Here is a 21,838-nt window from a genome sequence, read left to right as displayed (position 1 = left end):
GTAAGCCGCCCAATATTCGCCCAGGGTGGGGCAGAGGGTATGCATCTCGTACAGTACGCTCATTGAGAGGCCTAGCGTCTAGACAAAGGCGGATTGAGTCGTCTGGTTTCGTGACCGCCACAATATTAAGCGACCAATCCGAATCAGACTCCTCGATAATTCCCATAGACCGCCATCGGTCAACCTCTTCCCAGACCTTTGACAGTTTCTTTGGGCTCATGTGATAAGGATATCGACAAACGGGTGCCGCACCTTGGAATTCATCTTTGATGACAATCCTGTGCTCTGTGAATGAGGTTGGGCTTAGCTTTCCGGGCTTTACTGCCTGGAAACACTTCTTTACTTCTTCTACGCGCGCTAACTGTTCCGAAGTGAGTATCGACTCACGCGGTACTTCATCTTCTTCATCGTCTTCTGATTCCTGACCTGAGTTCAACAGAGCACAGTTTTGTATCTCAGGAGAAATCCCAAAGGCGCGCCAAAAGTCCATACCTAGAATAGAGTTGACGGTCAGATGCTCTACTACAAGAGTGCATAGGACCTTTGTCAAATTTTGAAAAGTATACGGGAGATACGCTTGTCCAATGATTGGTAAGGATTGACCATTTGCAGAACGTAGTTCGAATGGTCGTTCCAACCTTTTCAAGGGACTTTTCGAAAACTTTCGGTATAGCTTTTTAGTTATAATTGTGGCGTTACTACCACTGTCGAGCAAGGCTTTGAAGGATTTGCCGTACACAGCGACTATTGCAAATGGACGGTTATCGAACGGGTCGTCAAGGACGATGGTTTCGACAGACAACGAATTATCATAGTCCTCATCACGAGCCGGTCGAAAACTGTCGTAAATCTGGGGATGGATTGTTAGTTGTTCTTTGGAGCGCTGCTTTACTGCCAACTGCGACTTCAGTTGGTTCTGATCCCGTTTTTTAGGCAATAAGGGCAACGAGAAACATCAAATCCTTTAAAACCACACACGAGGCAGAAGACCCGATTTGGTTTCCGGCATTCCTCAAATTCATGTCCTTTGTCTCCACAATTGTAGCAGACGCCGAGCACGGGAGGACGATGCTTTTCCACCAAATACTCCAGACACATTATAGGTTTCTGCGGTGGTTCGATCGGTTTTTGATTGTTTCCTTCGAGATTCTTGCCGTCCTGATTCCCTTGCTGTTTCTTTTTCTGGTTGTCAGGAGGCTTGCTTGAATCAAGACCTGCCGGTTTGGCATTCTTGTTCCAAAACGTTTTGGATTTTGCGTTGCCGTTATTCTGTCCACCTCCCTTTTGGTTTTGATTATTTTGTTTTTGTTTGTTTTGTGGTGGATTATCAGAATAAGCAGCAACTTCCCGAGAAGAACCGAAAACTTTCTGATAAATCGGCGTCTTGGAGGCGTCGATCGATTTACCAAGACTCATCAATTCTGAAAGCGTGTTCACTGGCCTGAGAATCAGCATTTGTTTATAATCGGCTTTCAGGTTCCGCTTGAGTACGTCGAGTTTTTCGCTCGGTGTCATTGGAACCGTCATAGCACGAAATATTTTTTCCATTTCCAGGAAGTATTCTTGGAAAGATTCGTTACGCATCTGCCGGCGCTGGAGAGCCTTCATTTTGAGCGTAGCATCAAGTTCAGGATGTACGAAATTTACCTTGAGCTCGCAAACAAGATGGTTCCAGTTAAACAACCGGTTTTGCGCACGCATAGCCTGATACCAGGTCAAAGCATTGCCAGTGAACAGATGCATCGCAGAATTGAAAAGTTCTTCTTCGCACATTTGTTCACACGCAGCGTAATTTGATACGGTGTCCAAAAACTCATTAAGTCCAGTTCCTTCATCAGTTCCAGCATACTTCCGAATCTTCCAATCAGCGACGCGTTGCGGGTTTCGCGAGTAATTCCTGGGGGCCACCATCGATCCGTTTCCCGCATGGGTGGATATCGAAAAGTTCGGATATGATGGTCCCGCCAGCTGTTCGGTCAATTCAGGAACGTAAGGCTGGTTCTGAGTTTGGTACGGGGCTGTGAATCCAGTATTCTGTTTCGGTTTCTCGATAGGAAGTGATGGACATAGATTTTGTTGACCCGAGAATCCTCGCTTCAACACAAATTGATCGGGACTGGGCGCCAGTGTTGGGCGAGGAATCTCTGGTGCATCAAATGAATCGGGTACGTCCATCAAATGCAAATCTTCCAGATCGGTCTGCAGATCCTTCTCGGAAGCACTTTCCTTCTGATGTGCCCGAAGTTCATTCACGGATTCACGAAGTGAGACAACTTCTTGAACCGTCTTTCTCAAAACTGACGAAATTGTTGTCAGTGAAGCAATCCCGCCCATTAGCGTTTCGGTAGCTTTTGAAAAAGCATCAGACCCCTGAGACGCTAGGGCTTTATTATCGTCGGATTGCTGTCGCAATTGTCGAATCTCGTCCCTCATCTCGCACAAGACACGCAACAGGTCGTCTCCTACGAGCTGTTTGGAAAGAGATCCTTCGTTATCGGAAGGATTGGATCCCTGTGGAATTGCAGGTACGTCTGTACTCAGCAAATCTCCCAAAATTTCTCCATCCTCCCCTTCTTGGTTGTCGGGAGGAAGTGCTGCCTGTTCGTCACTGAAATGACTGGCATAAACTGCTAGAACTTCCTCCAGCAACCCCGAAATTTCCTGGTTGACCTCCCCTGCCGCATAATTTCGGATAACCTGGAGCCTAGACCCCAAATGAAGCAACCGTGTTCGGTAAATCTCCTTGTTTGGGCACCGGTACTGGAGATCTTCCTTGATTGTTAGTAATTTACCAAGGCAGATCTCCTTTTCTTCACCCACGTCACCCCGGAAATTGCGAACTAATTCCCTCCGAGACGACCGCTCATGCGACAAAATTCCCCGAAGACGCCGTTGCCGCTGGACACCCGAAAGATCCGAATCAGGAGAGATAAAAATGCTTCGAGATAGCAACTCAAAATCCAGCTCATCGAAATGTAAATGATCGACGCGCATGAACACACACGCTTGGTTGAATTTCTCCAACGCCATCATAACTCGCGCTATATTGGAAGAAATCACCAAGACACAAAGCATGTAAGTACTGACACGGTATTCAAGGCAATTAGCCACCACGACCAAATGAATGACGATAACTTTCAAACAACTCGTCCGGCAGACCATACACAAACAACTCAATCCACAAATTTGGACAAAAAGGAAAATACAAAAAATCAAATAAATATACCAAAAAATGTAAATAAATAAATATTACGACCGCGGAACAATATTGCGGAAGAAACCTCACCGACTGTTCTACGAAAATCCTAGATTTAGTAGAAGCACCCCACACTCCGGAAGAAAAAAATATTTTCCAAAAAAGGAAATTATTTTTTTCAGTGTGTTTTGCGCTGTGCGCCAAATATAAGTAGTGGTTTGCCCACTACTCGGGTTCTTGTTTGCCCGGCGAACCCTTCTTTTCAGGGCGGCCTAGGTGCTCCTACCGGAATTTCGGATTTTCGTATAATAACAAACAAAAAGAGAAAAAAAAAAACAAATAAATTCTAACTTTACCGTTTATTCTCCCGAAACTCTCCTCTGCTGGTCGTTCCTTACGGTCTGCTGCTGATGGCGGCGGGAAGGCGACGGTTTTTTTTCCGACCGGCCGGGAACACAACGGCCGCGTTCTCCTTCTGGTGTCGTTGGCTGCTCCGGCAGCGGTCCTTGGCTTTTAGCTAGGGAGGTGAGCTTGGCTCCTTTGTTGGAACCTCCCTAGCGACGTTGGCGACGAATCGCCGGATCGTCTACTCGCCGTAAACGATCCCGGAAGTTACCGCAGTAAACTTCCCAGGGGGAACCTTTGTCCGCCCTGCTTCGTTCTCCTTGGCAATTAACTGTGGAGGAGAGCTTGGCTCGTTCGACTGATCCTCCACAGTGAGAACGGCACTGGTGTCACTTGGGTCCTTTTTATTTAGCCGGGGAAGCGAGTAGCTCCTTAGCGATTAGCTTCCCGTCTCGGCGACCCTACACCAGGACTTTTGTATGCCCGGACCACACACCGATACACTGACGGATTTCACTTACCGTCACACGCGCGCACTGAACTTTTGTTACGGTGGCGGGAAACTGTCCCGAAAAAAAGGAATAAATTTGGAACGTCTGTTCCTGGCTGTGGTCCGTCACTTTCTAAAAAAACTCGATGGCCGCCTTCCTCATTCGACCCCAAAACAAACACCAAAACCAGCACCAAAAAAACGTACCGCCGCATAGCTGTCATCGCTATAGCACAGCATAGTCAGACCACTTTTGCAGCGAAAGGAGAGCGGTAACCTAACTAAACCCTATGCTATTTATTTACAAATACACAACAAAAATTACTACACCTATCTGGACTAATAACAACGTTCATGGACTATTATTTAAACGAAATTTACATCAAAAACATGAACGAGCATAATGACCAGCGGTGAGTTATGTTGCAATAACAATACACTCTACGGAGAGAGTACGCACAAATAGGTATATTTCCACCCAGTGCTAAATTGTTACCCTGACGGGTTACAATGTGTTCTCTAATTTTCTATTTAAATAAAGGAGCTTTCTAATAAAAATGTAGAGCAATTTTCATAATGAAATTTTTTAATGAAAAAATCGCAAAATAATGGGTAAGGGGCGAACACGAAATTATTGCGACACATGCAACAGGGCATAACTTTTTTACCATTGGGTAAAAATCAACCAAATTTTGCACACTTTCTCATTTATGTGTATTGTTTCAATGCTGTCAAACTCGAAGTCGTGTTTTTCGATTCAACGAAAATGGAGGTGAACCAACGCGAGTCGAGAGAACAAATTCTTTCCAAACACCTGGAATTTCCTGACCTGTCGCACCGACATTTGGGAAAAATGTTGAACATTCACCATTCAACCGTCTCCAGAGTGTTGAAGCGGTTCCAGGAGCGGTTGACGTTGGACCACGGCAAAGGAACTGGAAGAAAACCGGGACCGGAGAACAAAAAGACGGAGGGAAAGGTGAAGCGGATGATTAAAGCAAATCCCAACGTCTCAAGCCGTGATTTGGCTAAAAAGATCGGCATGTCGCAGAGCTACGTCCAGAATGCAAAGAAGAGAGCTGGACTACATACATACAAGATACAGAACTTCCCAAACCGCGATGAGCGGCAACAATCGACGGCTAAAACTCGGGCACGGAAGCTCTACGAGAAGATGCTGACAAAATATGGCTGCTGTGTGATGGACGACGAAACGTATATAAAAGCTGATTTGAAGCAAATTCCAGGGTTGGAGTTTTTCACCGGCAAGAGCAACTTCTAGGTGAACGACAAATTTAAGAAGAAGAAAATGTCGAAGTTCGCCTCCAAATATCTCATTTGACAGGCCATCTGCTCTTGCTGACTGAGGAGTGAGCCTTTCGTGACAAAGGGCACAGTAAATGGCGAGATCTACAAATCTGAGTGCCTCGAGAAGCGCCTTTTGCCGTTCTTGCAGCAGCACGACGAAGCTCCGCTATTTTGGCCAGATTTGGCATCATGCCACTATTCTAAAAGTGTCCTGGAGTGGTATGAGGCCAATTCTGTCCATTTCGTTCCAAAGGACATGAATCCGCCAAACTGTCCGGAGCTGCGCCCGGTGGAGCAGTACTACGCAATGATGAAGCGGGAACTTCGGAAGAGCAAGAAGACAGTCAAAGACGAGAAGGACATGTTAAAAAATGGAAAAAAAAACAGAGAAACTGGTACCGGATGACACTGTAAAGACTGATGGAGGGCATCAAGCGAAAATGCGTTCAATTTTACACTCAAGGCTCCATCGATTAACTTTTCTTTTGATTTTTGAAGTAAATATATGTATAAAACTACCCTAAAATTTTGGTTGGATTTTAAACATTATAAGAAAATTGGCATGACATTTTCGGTGTCGCAATAATTTCGTGTTCGCATTTCACATTGCCATTTTACAACCGATTTTGAAAATAAATAGGTTGTTGGATGCGGAATTAAATGTGTTCTCTAATTTTCTATTTAAACAAAGGCGCTTTCAAATAAAAATGTAGAGCAATTTTCATATTTTTTTAAATGAAAAACTCGCAAAATAATGGAAAGTACACATTGTTAACTCAAAACCGCATAGTACTTTTAACAAAAGTACACAATATAGCTCACCATTTGAAAGGTCTTCTTTCCAAAACACTTTGAGAATTTAAATTTAGTTGAAAAATGACCGCGTAGACAAAAATTTCGTGCTGAAAATCTTGAAAAATAGTTTTTTTGGCAATAAATCAAAATTTTGAGGGTTAAACTGATCAAACGTGGTTTTGTGTTGTATTTGACGAGATCTACAACCTTTATAAGACCACTTTAAAAGTACATTCATTTTTTTTATTTTGTAGCACCGTGTAATCGATCGAATTTCACACACGCGAAAAGAATCGCAACAAGTTCTTTTTCGACTTGCGCATAGTTTCTTTCTGTTGCTGTCAGTGTTCGCCACGATTTGCCAATAACACCTTTACGTTGAAACACTGCAACGCCCAAACCGAAGCAACTTGCGTCATATTCAATCACCACAGATTAATTAGTATCATAGGGTTAGAGATTTTTCTACAAAGATTTCTTTATCCCGAAAAAAGGCGAATAATGCCAAGGTTAAAACCTCTCTAATTAAAATAAAAATATAATAAGAAATGTTCGGCAGCCTTTGTAACGTCCGATACTAAAGCTTTCACTCGGTTGAATTCTTCTTGATGATTCGTCGACCAAACCCAACATTCTTTTTCTGAGATCAACTTTCGGAGCACACTGAAGTTTTTGCTTGAATTCGGAAGAAATCTGCTTAAATAGTGCACCATACCAATAAGCTCATGTAGCTCTGTGAAATTGCTAGGCACGGGATAGCTCCTAACATTTTAGATTCGTCGGGCTTTAGTCCCTGGCTGATGACCATAGAATTTCACTGTAGTTTGCCATAATTTTAGTTTATTTTGGTTCAGTTTCACTTCATTTTGTTCTAACCCTATCAATAACCTTTTTTCTAGGCAGATGATACATGAGCGCTTCATCAAGTTATTCACGACCAAACGCCACTATTTCATATGCAATACTCTGTCCAAACATTGCAACACTTATTGCAACTTCGTTGGGAAAATCTCCGATGCAGGACTGATACCAGAGAGAAGTCTAGTCAACGAAATAACCCATGTGGTGTCCAAAATGTAGTTACACGACTACTTTATTCACACGAAACCATTTCCCAAAACTCTTTTCTGGCGTCAACCGTAGTGAAAACATTGGTTTTTTCAAGCGCCGGAAAAATTTCGTCGATTGTTACGAACTGTAAGTTTGGTCGCTCACCTCACGCTCGATACTGCTCACCCATTCGGTGTGTCAGAGCTCCACCGTAATAATCCCGTCCTTCACTACGTTGTTCAAGTTAGCTTCCAATGCATCACGTAAGGCTACAGGAACTCGTCGGGGTGATTATATGCACGGTGATACAGAGTCGTCAATCTCTAGCGATACTTCGCCCGGAAATCGACCGTAGCCCTCAAAGATGGATTGATGCGTATTGATAATCTCCAATGCACTGATATATGTTAAGCAGATTGAACCGAGATGTCGTTGAAAATATTACAGCATTCCAAAACTTGACAAATCCAATTGTCTTACTAGCATTCGCATTCAGCCAGAGAATGTGATCAACTTTGACTGGGCTAGAGATAACTACTCCCTTGTGCACTGCTAAAAATGCTACATCTCAGCCCCTCGACCGAATTTTCACAACATTTGTTTACGAAAATTTTTGCAATGAACAGTAGTTTCCAAAACATGCCTTTGGTTTCTTGAAAAAATTTTTTGACATTCGTTTTGAGTGGATTTTCTTCAAAATTAACCAAAAAAATATTTTTTTCGCCATGATTAAGAGGTTCTATAATTAATATAAGAACATTTTGTAAAAAACTTTTAAATAGGATTTATTATCTGAGGTGCACAGAAAAATGAAAAAATATATTAAAAATAATTGGGCTTTGAAAAAGTTGCGAAAACCACTTATATACGACAATATTGCTCAAAAATGACCATTTTTCATAAATCGCATTTGCGGAACCTCTAGATGATTTTTTAGAAACTTGATTTGTTCTACAAAAGTGCCTAAAATGCGCTTATCTTTCATTATAGGGTTGAGCACCATGACTTTTCGAACATTTTTTTTGGGACAGCCTAATGCAGAGTCCATCATACGGCAATTCCCGTAATGAAGCCAGCCCCGATAGGATCGATTCCCTCGGCACCGTCGTATTCCTTCGGGGGAACCCGTTTGCTCTTGAGCGTGACGATCTTTTAAACTGTAAATAAAGCCCCAAATATCGTTGACAGTTTTCATGGCCACTACTCGAATGCGTTCGCCAGGGCCCAGGAAAAAACATCTACGATACGACCTATGGGCCACTGCTTAGCCTTTTCATTATAGGCGATCAACAGAACAAACTCACCAACAAACACATTCAGTGTAGTATGCTGCCACCTTACCATACGCTGAAGCAAGAGAACGTAATCATCCTATCACCGAGCTCGGAACTCCTTGGTAACATGTTGTACATATTCCAATCTGTTGCTCCAACTGGTTAATCTATGAAACAGTCTTCAAGATCCGACCGATGAGAAAGTATTCCGGCGTGAGAGGTTCTGGTTCGATATTAGAGCAATCGGACGAGATTTCGTGCAAGCTTGCTAGAGCACAGTAATTCGCTCTTCAAATGTGAAACGAGAATCACCTCATAGTTTCAATTCAACTCAGCAACTTCCCAACGGCAATGTAGTCAATTTCGAAACGAAATTGATATCTCCGCAAAGCGACATTTTTTTCCAGCTTTTCGGCGAAATATTTTCCGACCCTGCTGCTCTCAAATGTCACTTTTACGGAGATCTCAGTACAAAAAATATGTTTGTTGAGATCTCAACCGTTGGTTTCACTCGTACACACTAGACGCAATACCGACAGGTCTTGTGAGCGGCGCAAGTATCGCTAAGAATCACTAACGTTTTCGTACAGCGACCAAAAGTGATTGTGGGCCGCAATGAAACTCCTAAAGGAGAATGAACGCGATAAGAACTAAGCGGTAGTGCAACAAATTCGGGTGCTTCGTGTCGTAGCTGAGATGCGCATCATAGAGCAGCTCTAGGGGACCGATTTCGTACACTGTTAACTTGGCAACTCGACACTCGTGAAGTCGAAAGCAAATCATCCAGGCAGTAATACGCAAAAGATGTTGGAGTCTGTCCAAATGTTTTTGTTGTTTATCGTCAAAAACGACCATAGGCGCGGTCTTATCTATGTTTGGACTGGCACTCCAGTACGAGCCATACCATCAGAGAGCCTCGATGGTTTACACCAGTGGAGTACCCCGAGAGATCAGATCGTCGGGGTTGCTACGGGTGTCGAGTTTACTGCAGGAAGATGCGCACTTATTTCTGCCACACGATTTGCGACAAACGTTTTCCTTCTTGGAGCACCCCTGCAATCCACGCCAGCCCTACCGCTGAGTCCAAATACACACGTATTTCAAGGAAAGGTACAGCGAGCGCTATCTTGACATTCGCTATCAATCTGGACAGGATCGCTGCGGCGAACAGTTCCAGCTGAGGTAGTGTTGTTCGTCCATTGCCAATGGGCGTTAAATTAGATGTCGCACATAGAAGATGTGATGATGTATTACCGTCATTGTCTATCGACCGAATGCAGAAGTACGCAGTTGTGACTCACTTGGCCGCGTGATTGAAGCCATGCAAATGTAATCGAGAGACGGCTTACGTGTCACTAGTCAGAGTACCTGTAAGGAGTTGAGATCGGAAAGGCTTTGCATGAATGTTAACCAAACTTCAACCATATCGCCGGAGGGAGCTTTTTCCAATCTGTTCCCAGTGCTATTGCATGACCATTTTCGTCTTGATAACTACTGACGCCAAAAGCTAATGTGTAGAAAATGTTGATGATTTGTGAAAGCATTGTCCGCTTCGTGAGCTGATAGATCTTATTCGATATGTTAGAGAACAGTAACTAGACATTGCACGGCGTCCAATAGATACCGAGGGCCTCGATGGTGCGGGTGCTTTTCAGCTCGATGGACGTGTTTATTTCCCAAGCCGGGATCCCATTGAGAACTTTTACACTATTTGACACCAAGTTCCGGAGGTGAAAACCACAAGAAAGCATCTGGCGAAGTAGTATGGCATCCTCAAAAGAATCAGTACCTGTTCAAATATAGTCCACATATGCCCCCCCCCCCTTATTCCCCCTTTTCCTTTACTGTAGGCAGTGGGACTCCAACAACTGCTGCACATGTTCTATTGCCAAGTAGGATGCATTTAGTAAGCAGGGGTTTCGGTTTTTCGCACATGCGAACAAAAAGGTAAACAAACAAATATAAATTTAGCGACTTTTATTTTCTCCAAACTCCACATTGCTGCTGATCTCGCTCTGCTGCTGCTGGGCGATCGTCCGACCGGCCGGGACAGCAACGGTCGAGTTCTCCCTAGGTTGGTATTTGCTGCTCTGGCAGCAGTTCAATTGCCCAAGCAGACACAGCATTTACTTACAGTGACTTGCCGGATTACAACTTCTAATTTCATAGATTACAGTATTTAGTCGACATTCCTTCACCTGCTCATTGCTTGACCATCGCTACAAAATCCATTGGAAATCACGAGCATCTTGGTGCACTTCAATCAATCTACATTTGCTAGATATCGATGGTAATCACAATAACAGGGAGCGCAGAAAAATGTTCACCAGCGAATCCTGCAGAACTGGACCAGTCATGAGTACTTATATCATTAATAGATTTTCTGTTTGTGGTCTTCGCAGAAGCATCAAATACGACGCGATATTTCGTCATCGATCTGGCTTCTTTTACCCCACAGTAGTGGGCTAAGTAGACGGTTTCTATAGACCTTGCATACACGGTCGTGTGTCCAAGTTCGAGATACTCGTGGAGAAATTCATGATACTCCTGCTTGAGGTGCCTCGAATTGCCCATTTCTGCTTCCATCACATCAAAGCCAAGTTCGTTGCAAAAGTTCTTATACCATGTTCACACTACAGAGTTAAAACATGTTATAATAATTAGCAACAAGAAAAATGTCATCAAGATAGCGTTAAAACACGTTTCAACTCGTAGTGTTACTACGTTCACTAAAGAAACTTACTTAGGATGCGGGATAAGAAACTGTGCGACATGCATGTCCAATACGTAGATGGCTACGATCGCGAGAAGGACATTTGACGCACCGAGATTAGCGGTAAGGTGAAGGGCCGAAATTAACAACTGGACAGCCAGAACGTGGTTGGCACGTACGGCAAACGGCGTAGACGGGCCTTGTTAACGGTCTGATGGCTGAAATGCAACGTGCACAAGCGGGTGCAATAGGCCACATTTTCTACGATTCGCAGATCTGCATACTTCTCCAGGGTGCTGCTCCAGGCAATTTTTGCATAGCCTTTGCCAGCTATTGACCAACTTTCCTCGGGGCTTACGTGAAAGAACTTGCCACATTGATATAGAAGATGTGGCGATTTTGAGCAAACGTTTCGAATGATGAATGCAGTTGCTCTTCTGCACGATGGTTTCACAGGAGACTTATGGCTCCTTGATTGGGCGTGTCCCCCCGCCGATTGCAAAGCAAAACTTCGAAAATCCATAAAAAGTAGGGCTTCAGCGTGACATTCGCTTCCTGCATATCAGCGACTCTTTGAAACGACAGCTGCTTCATTTCCTGATGAGAAATAAAAGCCATGTGCCCCGATCCTCTCGCTGTATGGCTTGGAGTGCTCGGACGACGTCTGAGATGTCGTGGAATGAACGTAAGCCGTGAGCAGACGTTGGTGTTTGTGCTGGCTTAGAAAGCGTTCAATATGTTTTTTTTTTAGCAGTGGCTTGTCGTAGCGCGATTTCAGTTTTTGTAAGGGGGGATTGTAATTTGCATTCTTGATTTTCAAGTGTGAAATGAGATGCATTTCTCATTTCACACTTGAAAATCAAGAATGCAAACTTCACCAGAAAGATTTGTTTTGAGAAATCAAAATGATCCAAATTTTCAGCGTTTACACTGGTACAGCTCTATAAACCCTTCATATTGTTTATAAACAACTTTTTAAAAGTGCTGTAACTTTAAGTTTAGGCAAACACAGGTAAGGCTAATAGCTGGAACTACTACCTCTCATTTGAGCACTAACAGTACTTACTGAGTACTATTCGTAGAACTGAAGTTGTAATTAATCTCATTTGATTCAGATACAGCAGTGCTGCCAGAATCATTTTCAGTTAACAGCAAAAAAATTACATATCTTTGTTGTTTTACAATATTACAAATCTTATTAATTTAGTTTGATTTCGGCTATATTTTTCATGTAATTGGACTCTTGCGAATATTATATTAAAACTGTATTCAGCATCGTAACGTAAAAGTGGAGCAACTTCTAAAACTGCTAGAGAAACATAAATGTTGATCAAAACAGAATTTTCGTACTTCTTGACCTCTACAATCTTAAGAAAAAATACTTTTGGATCCCTATATAAACGAGCAAAAGTTGGCCATGAAAAGGTTAATGTGCTTTGAAATATTTGTACTGCTTTTATTTATACACGGTTGAAGTAGTACCCATTAATGAGTATCAAAAATACCCATTTTGTTATTCATTTCAGCTGTCACTTTTTCGAATTTGAATCTGGGTAAAATATTACCCATCTCAATATTGGTGTGTATTGTAGCTGACTGTTGCAGAGATGACTCGCAGGACCGAAGGCTTTAATAAACAGCAGGAACATACCACAAAACTATTATTACTATTGAACTCAAATTACATGTGTCTTTCTTTTTCTATGGCAGTTAATAATAGTGCACAACACACTGTGCGACGGTATATCTTACTCTGTTGGATAATAGCAAACAGTGCTTCCAGAATATATAACAGCTCTTCGCGGCGTACGAATGGTTGCTACGTTGCTTTACAGGTTCAGCTTTACGGGTGGCTTGATAGTTCTGTTAGAACGTCGTAATTCAAACTCCACCGGACTTGAAGGCTGCTGAGAACCCGTATGCTTTCTCGGAGTTGATAGTTCCGCATCCGAAGAGGTTTCTGAAGTGGACAAACCGAAACTGGGCGTACTTGTTGAGCTCTTAATCGAATCTAAAGTAACTGTTCGATCCGTATGGGCTGCCTCCGCTTCATGATCAGCGACATTCTCATCGAACACGTCTTTCTCCTCTCGAGATTTGGTGAACGTCGTAGCTCCGCACCGACCAAATGGATTTGATCGATATGTCTTTTCCATTCTCTTCCATCGTCAAGTGAAATTAAATAATGTAGCTTTCCAAAACGTAGTTTAACTGTTCCGAATTCCCATTTGTTCTCGTGAACGTATTCTCGCGCAGCCACTCTAGACCCAACATTCAACTCACGTGTTTTTGTTCGATTTCACTTCCCTTTGGATCGTTAGAGGGTACCATAAGGTCCAGACGAGATCGCATTTGACAACCAAAAACTAACATCGATGGCGATCGTCCAGTTACAGGGTGAATCATTTTACGATACGAAAGTAAGATGGAACATAATTCACTGTGGACCTCAGAACGATCACATTGCATAGCCTTTAGTTATTGTAGCTGACTGTTGCGGGGATGACTCGCAAGACCGAAGGCTTTAATAAACAGCAGGAACATACCACAAAACTTTTCTTACTATCGATCAAATTACATGTGTCTTTCTTTTTTTATGGCAGTTAATAATAGTGTACAATACACTGTGCGACGGTATATCTTACTCTGTTGGGTAACAGCTAACAGTGCTTCCAGAATTTATAACAGTGTGCAACAAGAAAAAGGGGTAAATATGATTCCCAAATGGTTGAAAAACACTTATTAATTTTCTAAGTTTAGGTTTCTGGAGGAGAAGACATTGCAAAAGCGGATTAAACTGTTGTCCATTCAATTGATGGTTCTTCTGCGTGGGATGACAGCCAGATCTAGTTACGTGAATCATCCTGTTGCGCGGGTCGGATTTGAGGAACGTATAAAACACGCTTAAATATTTAAAAAATATAATATCAATTTTTATTTTTAAATAAAATAGGTGAAATTAAAGAACTACGGAGCGAATTTCGATGGTAATGAAACGTGCCATCAACCAAAGATTTGTTTTTGGTGCCGTATCGTTTCCAGTCCTGCCGCGGGTGTTATTCCGAATTTTGGAGGAGAAGGTCAAACTCAAGTGGAAGCTGGGACTCGGTACGACGTATAGGCAGGTTCAGGAAAAGTTATTACCCAGTTTTTGACGTATACAAGTGAAACTCGTTATTGGTTATGGGATGCTTACTCAATAAATGAGTTTTCTTAGTTTTGCCGGAGATGAGTGTTATAATACTTTATTTTAACCGTATAGATTTGAGTCATTTTGATATTTGGTCAGCTCCATTTGATGCTAGGAAAAAGCTCACCTATCGTTACCCGTTCAAAATACGGATTAACCCCATTTTTCCTTCTTTACATAATATTTTGTTACAAATGAGAAAACTATATCATTTTCATCCACTGTCGAAAAATATTTGAGGTTTTTCCCAATTGTACCCAATGATTTAATTCCTTTTAATTTAAAAGAATGCTTAAAACGATATGGAACGCAGCGTTGAGAAGCAGTGCAATGACAGGGTGCCTAAGTGTATATGTGAACTCCTATTGTTAAATAGCATATGCGTATGTGTAGTGTATGAGTGCCTGGATGTGATTGTTTTTTGGGTTTATGAAAGTCCATGAAGCGAGTAAATAGCCAACGTATGTCATCGTGAGGTTGGTTTAGGACAGATATTCGAAACACCGCAACAGATGAATCCGATTTTTAGCCGATGACGACACAAGAAAAGACATCAAAACGAAATCGTCAACTTTTGATTATTCGACTAATTGTTGCTTTTTTTGTATTCTTTTTGTGGTTTAGAAGTGAAAGGTTAGATTTACATGTTGGTTTTATTCAGAAATACTTCAAAGATAGTAATGGCAATGATGATGATGGATTTTAGACTCCGACCAAGTTTAGAACAATCGGATGGTTTTGAAGTACATATAGTAGTAGAAATAAACAATAGCAAATTAATTGGATTAGATTTGTTTCGATATTTGCACTTTTGGTGGTTACCTCCTTCGCCAAACTGACCATACCGCGGGGGTTTATAGGGGAACACAGCGTCGGTATTAATGGAATACACTTGTCCTGAAATTAATTAAGATATTTGTTTGTTTTTTTTGGTTGGGGCATGGCGGTGGTTGGTGGAGCACGTGCACAACACGGGTGTAGGCAGGGTTGCACAAAGGAATGAAAAAAAATAAAGAAAAAAAACTGTAAAACACATTTTTCTGCAATGGGGAGGATGATGATATTTGTTCAGTGGATGTCAATAGATCGTAGTGTATTTGAGGGGGTGTCTTTTGTTCATCTGGATGCGAGTAAGCGGTTTGGTAGGGTCATTGTTCAGGCAGGGACTGAATTTTGTATGCTTGCGGGGTCACGTGTATCGTGTGAAAAAGCCGTATAACTCCACGCCTGCTGCTCGTATTTATTGCGTGTGAAAATTGCTAGATCTTGCGTTTGATGGCTACCAATCTCATTGCCTACTAAGAAGAGCATAACTCAGCACAGCAGTCACTCCAATCAACCCACCACAGGAATATACTTACCAATTTAGATATGAGCCACGATTGTAGACCCCAAGGGGGACGGGGATCTCTTGTACGATTGCATAGATTAATTAGATGACGGCATAGGAGGTTGGAAAGAAAACTCACTGCAAGCCTACTATTTTCTACAAATGCGGTATCATCGTTGAGCTATCTACAATCTACGCGCACTATTTGCGGTTTGCTGTGACCAGGGTACAAGTGGGTAGGTGTCATAATAAAACGAGCAAGCTCTCAATCGGTGTGCATAGAGGATCCAATCGAACTCATCTCACAAAGAAACGTCACAAACGGGATAGAAAACGTGCATACTCGAGGAAGGCTAATTGGATGTAATTCACTCTTCATTTGCGTTCATATGTCTAATTCCATTTCAACAAGTAAATGGGGTGAAGGTGGTGAGAAAATGAACCGTTTACGTTTTACAACAGATACAGTATGTACACTCTTCGTTCGTTCTAGTCCATATGTTGGGTTTTTTCAACAACTGGCATCACTGTTGCAGTCAAAATAAAAATATTGCAGATATGTATAAAAATAAATTGAGAGTATTAACCAAAATAATGTTAATACAACACGATGTAACAAACGAAGACTGTACTGTCTGTCACGTCTGTGGTCGCACCCTTTTCTTACAGTGAGTTACGACAAGATTTGATGTACAATTGAGTGACTCAAATCTATAGAATGTGATTGAGAGAGAAAAAGGCGAAACACATAGTCGTTTGTGCTTCTCCGAAATGTAACATGTGTTGCTAATGGGGCAATGTGTGAACGAAAGACGATGGTCGCGCTGTCATTGGTGGAGTGAGAGCTCGTGTCAATTACCTTGCCAATAGAAGCTTCCTGGTGCACCCACAAACACTCGATCGCCAGTCTGGAAAAAGAGGGGAGAAAAATAACATGAATTATGATTAATTGCACGGTCAATTAGGCGAAAGTGCGAGTAGTCGCAAGTGGGATCATTGTGTAATTATATAATTATGCATTTCAGAATCGATAAGAAAGGTTCACAGAGTTGTTGGCAGAGGTCGCATGGGTTATCTAGAAGCGACATCGGAATGAAAGGTTTGTATGGAATTTATCGTGTTATATGGAAATAAATAAAGAAAAACTATCCGAAAAACTACGAATTGCATAATCGATGATTCATTACAAATATTACCAGAAAAATAAACAACATACATAATAAATCAAGTAATTGGACCTGTAGAGTATTCTCGCCAAATAAAAGAAACAAGAAACTTCGTAAACGTAAACTCAATAATGGATATGACCATCAGTCAATTGCAATATATTTATTGTTCCAATCCGCTACCGATCAGCCAAGCCAAGCCAAGCCAGAGAGTACACCAAACTTGTCATCGTCCTGTGCACTCTGCCATGGCGTGCGGTTTGTAGACGCGAAGCGGTTGTCAAAAGAGCATTTTGACAGTAGCGGTAATAAAATTACGATCCCTGTCGCCATGGCAAAATCGCCGACTTGGCGGCTTCAAGCCCGGAACATGCAGTGGAAGAAGACGATAGCAAACGGACGACAGCAGCAGCAACAACAGAAGAAACATGCCGTTTTTGTCGGCATTGTATACAAATCGATGAGCAGGAACAATCGCGAGGTAATAAATATAAAATTTTATATTGAATTGTAATATTTATAAATGTGCGGATATATTTATTTATACAAGTATATTGTTCGGTACCTAGCGAACCAAGGAAGGATTTATAAACAAAAACAAGAAAACAGTTTATCGCTCATCGCTGGACAGGCCGGCAGTAGTTGCAGTGATGGTGGAGCGGCGGATAAATCTCCGCATCTTTGCCGTCCTACGGGCATTGCAGGCTGGATTGCAATGCAACATAAAAGGAATTCCGTGCGCATTTGGAATCCCATGCGGCTTCATCGGGAATATTTTACTTGGTCAGTCGAAGCCTGCGCATCGCAATTTTGCATAAATGTTTATATTTTGGTAGCTATTTTTAGACTCGGACCTCTCGTCGCTCCACAAAATCGCAACCACATTAACAAATAAGGTCAATTCGTAATCGTGACAAGGAGCGAGTAAAATCTCCTCAACGTATAACACAAAAACTTACGATTGATCGAATAAAAGTGTTTCAGTATAAAGTTTTTCTTTGATCCCCGAATGATCGATTGAACGATGAGAATCCACATAGAAGGTACAATCGTAAACAATCCCCCTCCGGCAATGTCCGACCAATCAGATTGTCACCACAATGATCTTGTATCGCATTACAGTACTATCAATTCGCTTTTCACCAATGCACACCACCAAAGGACGGACAAACAGACAGGCAGGCAGGCAGAGACCCCGAGCGATCCGTAGGAAACGAAACACGAAATAATTCACATGTCGCCGGAGCGCTTAATGTATTTTAAAAGTTCTCAATTTGTCATGTTTTTTGCGGATTTACTTTTCTTTTTTTTGCTGCATCTCGAACCGACTTCAAGTCCGCTGGGATCGTTTCCGCGGCTGGGCGCGCATTGTTCGCCTTCCTTATTTATTGCTGCTGGCCATTGCGACAGAAGAATCGGCTGGCCCTCTGCTCTGCCAGCAGTCCAAAACTGGCGATGCGAAAGCGAATATTCATGTTCCAAAAAAGGTACTCAAAGGGCGAACCAACAAACAAGCGAGAAGCAAGATAACATTGTAGGAAGAATGTTAAAAGCTGTGTATGCTAATCTGTTTTTGATTCTGTCTTGCTATTTTGGTGCACTTCCTCTCAACAGAGCGGAGGGGACGAAAGCACGAAAACATTTCTCTTCCGATTATTGTGAAGTGTTGTATTGTTGTCTGTTCCTAAGCAAGTGAAACAGAAACTAAAACAGAAATTGAAACTAAAACTGAAACAGAAATTGAAACAAAAATTGAAACGGAACTGAAAGAAAAACTGAAACAGGAACAATCAGAAACTAAAACACGAATTGAAACAGAAATTTAAAAAGAAACTATAACAAAACTAGAACTAAAACTAGAACAGAAATTGATACATTAACTGAAACAGAACCTAAATCAGGAGCTGAAACAGAAACTGAAACAAAAACTGAAACACGATTTGAAACAGAAATAAAAAAGAAACTAAAACAAAACTAGAACAGAAACTGAAACTAAAACAGAAGTTAAAACATTAACTGAAACAGAACCTAAAACAGAAGCTGAAACAGAAACTGAAACAGAAACTGAAACAGAAACTGAAGCGGAAACTGAAACAGAAACTGGAACTGAAAATGAAACGGAAAACGAAACAGAAAATGAAGCAGAAAATAAAACAGCAACAGAATCTAGAACTGAAACTGAAACAGAAGCTGAAACAGAATCCGAAACAAGCTGAAACTCGAACTGAAACAGAAACTGAAAGGAATACTGAAAAAAACTAAATTAGGAACAATCAGAAACTAAAACAGGAACTGAAACAGAAACTGAAACTAAAACTGAAACAAAAACTAAAACACGAATTGAATTAAACGAAATTAAAAATTAAATAAACTATAACAAAACTAGAAAAGAAGCCGAAACTAAAACAGAAGTTGAAACATTAACTGAAACAGAACCTAAAACAGAAACTGAAGCGGAAACTGAAACTGGAACTGAAAATGAAACGGAAAATGGAACAGAAAATGGAACAGAAACTGAAGCAGAAAATAAAACAGCAACAGAAACTAGAACTGGAACTGAAACAGAAACTGAAACAGAAGCTGAAACAGAATCCGAAACAGAAGCTGAAACAAAAACTGAAACACGATTTGAAACAGAAATAAAAAAGAAACTAAAACAAAACTAGAACAGAAACTGAAACTAAAACAGAAGTTAAAACATTAACTGAAACAGAACCTAAAACAGAAACTGAAACAGAAACTGAAACAGAAACTGAAACAGAAACTGAAGCGGAAACTGAAACAGAAACTGGAACTGAAAATTAAACGGAAAACGAAACAGAAAATGAAGCAGAAAATAAAACAGCAACAGAATCTAGAACTGAAACTGAAACAGAAGCTGAAACAGAATCCGAAACAGAAGCTGAAACAAAAACTGAAACACGAACTGAAACAGAAACTGAAAGGAAAACTGAAAAAAACTAAATTAGGAACAATCAGAAACTAAAACAGGAACTGAAACAGAAACTGAAACTAAAACTGAAACAAAAACTAAAACACGAATTGAATTAAACGAAATTAAAAATTAAATAAGAAACTATAACAAAACTAGAAAAGAAGCCGAAACTAAAACAGAAGTTGAAACATTAACTGAAACAGAACCTAAAACAGAAACTGAAGCGGAAACTGAAACTGGAACTGAAAATGAAACGGAAAATGGAACAGAAACTGAAGCAGAAAATAAAACAGCAACAGAAACTAGAACTGGAACTGAAACAGAAACTGAAACAGAAGCTGAAACAGAATCCGAAACAGAAGCTGAAACAGAAACTGAAACAGAAAAAAAACCCGAACTGAAACAGAAACTGAAATAGAAACTGAAACTGATACAGAAACTGAAACAGAAACTGAAGCCGAAAATAAAACAAAACAGAAACTGAAACCGGAACTGAAACGGCGACAGAAACCAAAACAAACTAAATCAGAAGCTGAAACAGGAGCTGAAACAGAATTCGAAACAGAAACTAAAACAGAAAACTAAAGCAATTTTTTCATGTGACCACTTTTAACAGTTCACCCCACCAGCAGTAGCATACTTTTCCGCTAACCTAGTGAGAACCAATGGTCAAGCGCTTCTGTGCGACCTTTGGGATGCGATCGTGTTCCGAATTCGTGATTATCCGTTTGCTCCTTTTGTTACTTGCGCTTAAAAGTTTACGAATATGTTCCGTCATACTTGGAATGCGTTCCAATCGAAGCCACCGCCCGTAAGTGCTTGCTGGATTACTTCGGAACGTAGGACCCTCTACATCTCACCGTGCAGGGCAATAATTTGCATAGCTAATGGAAATGAATCTATCGAAAATCAATAAATATTGTATGATCTTTTCCGTAGGGCTCTATCAATTGCCCCGCCGGTTCGGGAGGTAGGGTTCTACCTATATACAGTCAATCACAAAAGTAAGTATACAGGTGTTCATTTTGAAAGTATAGTTCAAAATAATTTAAAATTTATCCCAAAACCAACAAAACAGTTAATCACTATTTGTTGTCGATGTATGCTAAGCTCTTTGGTGCAAGAAGGACGATCAATTTTTTTCAGTGTATGATTGTTCTTTGACGTTTCTACAAAACCGCATATTTCGACATCACAAAAGTTAGTAAACATACCGGTTTATTTCAAACTTAAAGTACTTGTAACCAATATTTGTTAGAATTTTAGGCAGTAAATGTTTGCTTACTACTTATTAGCTAATATAAGGGTAGTATAGTGGTTTATTTTCGATTTTGTAGGACAAATTTCAACATTTCCTAAAATGGCGCCACGCGGTAAGGAATTGACGAAGGATTTGAAAGAACTGATCGTGAAACATTATTTGCAACACAAATCAATTCGGGAAATAGCTAAACCTGTGTTTAAAAGCCCATCGACAGTTCAAAAAGTCATTCAAAAATTTAAAACATCATCCACTATTGAAAATTTACCTCGATCAGGACGTCCTCGCATATTTTCGGATAAAGAAAAACGCAGTATTGTTCGAAAAGGAAAACAAAATCCAAAACTAAGTTCTCCTAAAATTTTGACAGAAGTCATACATGAAACAGGTAAGACATGCAACCCCCAAACTATTCGAAGGGTACTCCACAGTGCCGGTTACCATGGCCGAAACATTAGAAAGAAACCGTTTGTCAACAAGGTCAATCGTCAAAAACGCCTTCTGTTCGCCAAGAATCATGAACATTTCGATCAATCTTTCTGGAACACGGTCATATTTTCCGACGAAAGCAAATTTAATATTCACGGGTCCGACGGACACGAAAAAGTTTGGAGAAAACCAAACACAGAATATAATCCTTCGAATATGAAAGGAACAGTAAAGCATGGTGGAGGATCAGTGATGGTTTGGGGGTGCATGGCAGCATCTGGAGTGGGGAATTTAGTTTTTATTGATTCAATAATGAATAAATTTGGATACTTGAACATATTGAAGCAAAACTTGCG

The 21,838-nt window shown here is 41.1% G+C and overlaps 1 protein-coding gene across 7 annotated transcripts in view; it reads right to left on the bottom strand.

Annotated features, from left to right (window-relative positions):
- The window catches only part of LOC131678631 (integrin alpha-PS2), a 207,549-nt gene that overhangs the window by 27,411 nt on the left and 158,300 nt on the right, over positions 1-21,838 (bottom strand). For 6 of the 7 annotated variants that reach the window (XM_058958873.1, XM_058958877.1, XM_058958886.1 and 3 more), the window contains 2 exons: positions 16,551-16,599; positions 15,184-15,258 (listed from right to left, as the gene is read on the bottom strand). In XM_058958873.1, the coding sequence (XP_058814856.1) occupies positions 15,184-15,258; positions 16,551-16,599 (124 nt within the window). The remainder of the gene's footprint in view (positions 1-15,183; positions 15,259-16,550; positions 16,600-21,838) is intronic. The other variant, XM_058958901.1, reaches the window with a different exon arrangement.

Source organism: Topomyia yanbarensis, chromosome 1 (genome assembly GCF_030247195.1).
Source record: "Topomyia yanbarensis strain Yona2022 chromosome 1, ASM3024719v1, whole genome shotgun sequence".
NCBI classification, from domain to species: Eukaryota; Metazoa; Arthropoda; class Insecta; order Diptera; family Culicidae; genus Topomyia; species Topomyia yanbarensis.
This window is presented reverse-complemented; position numbering and strand designations above follow the sequence as displayed.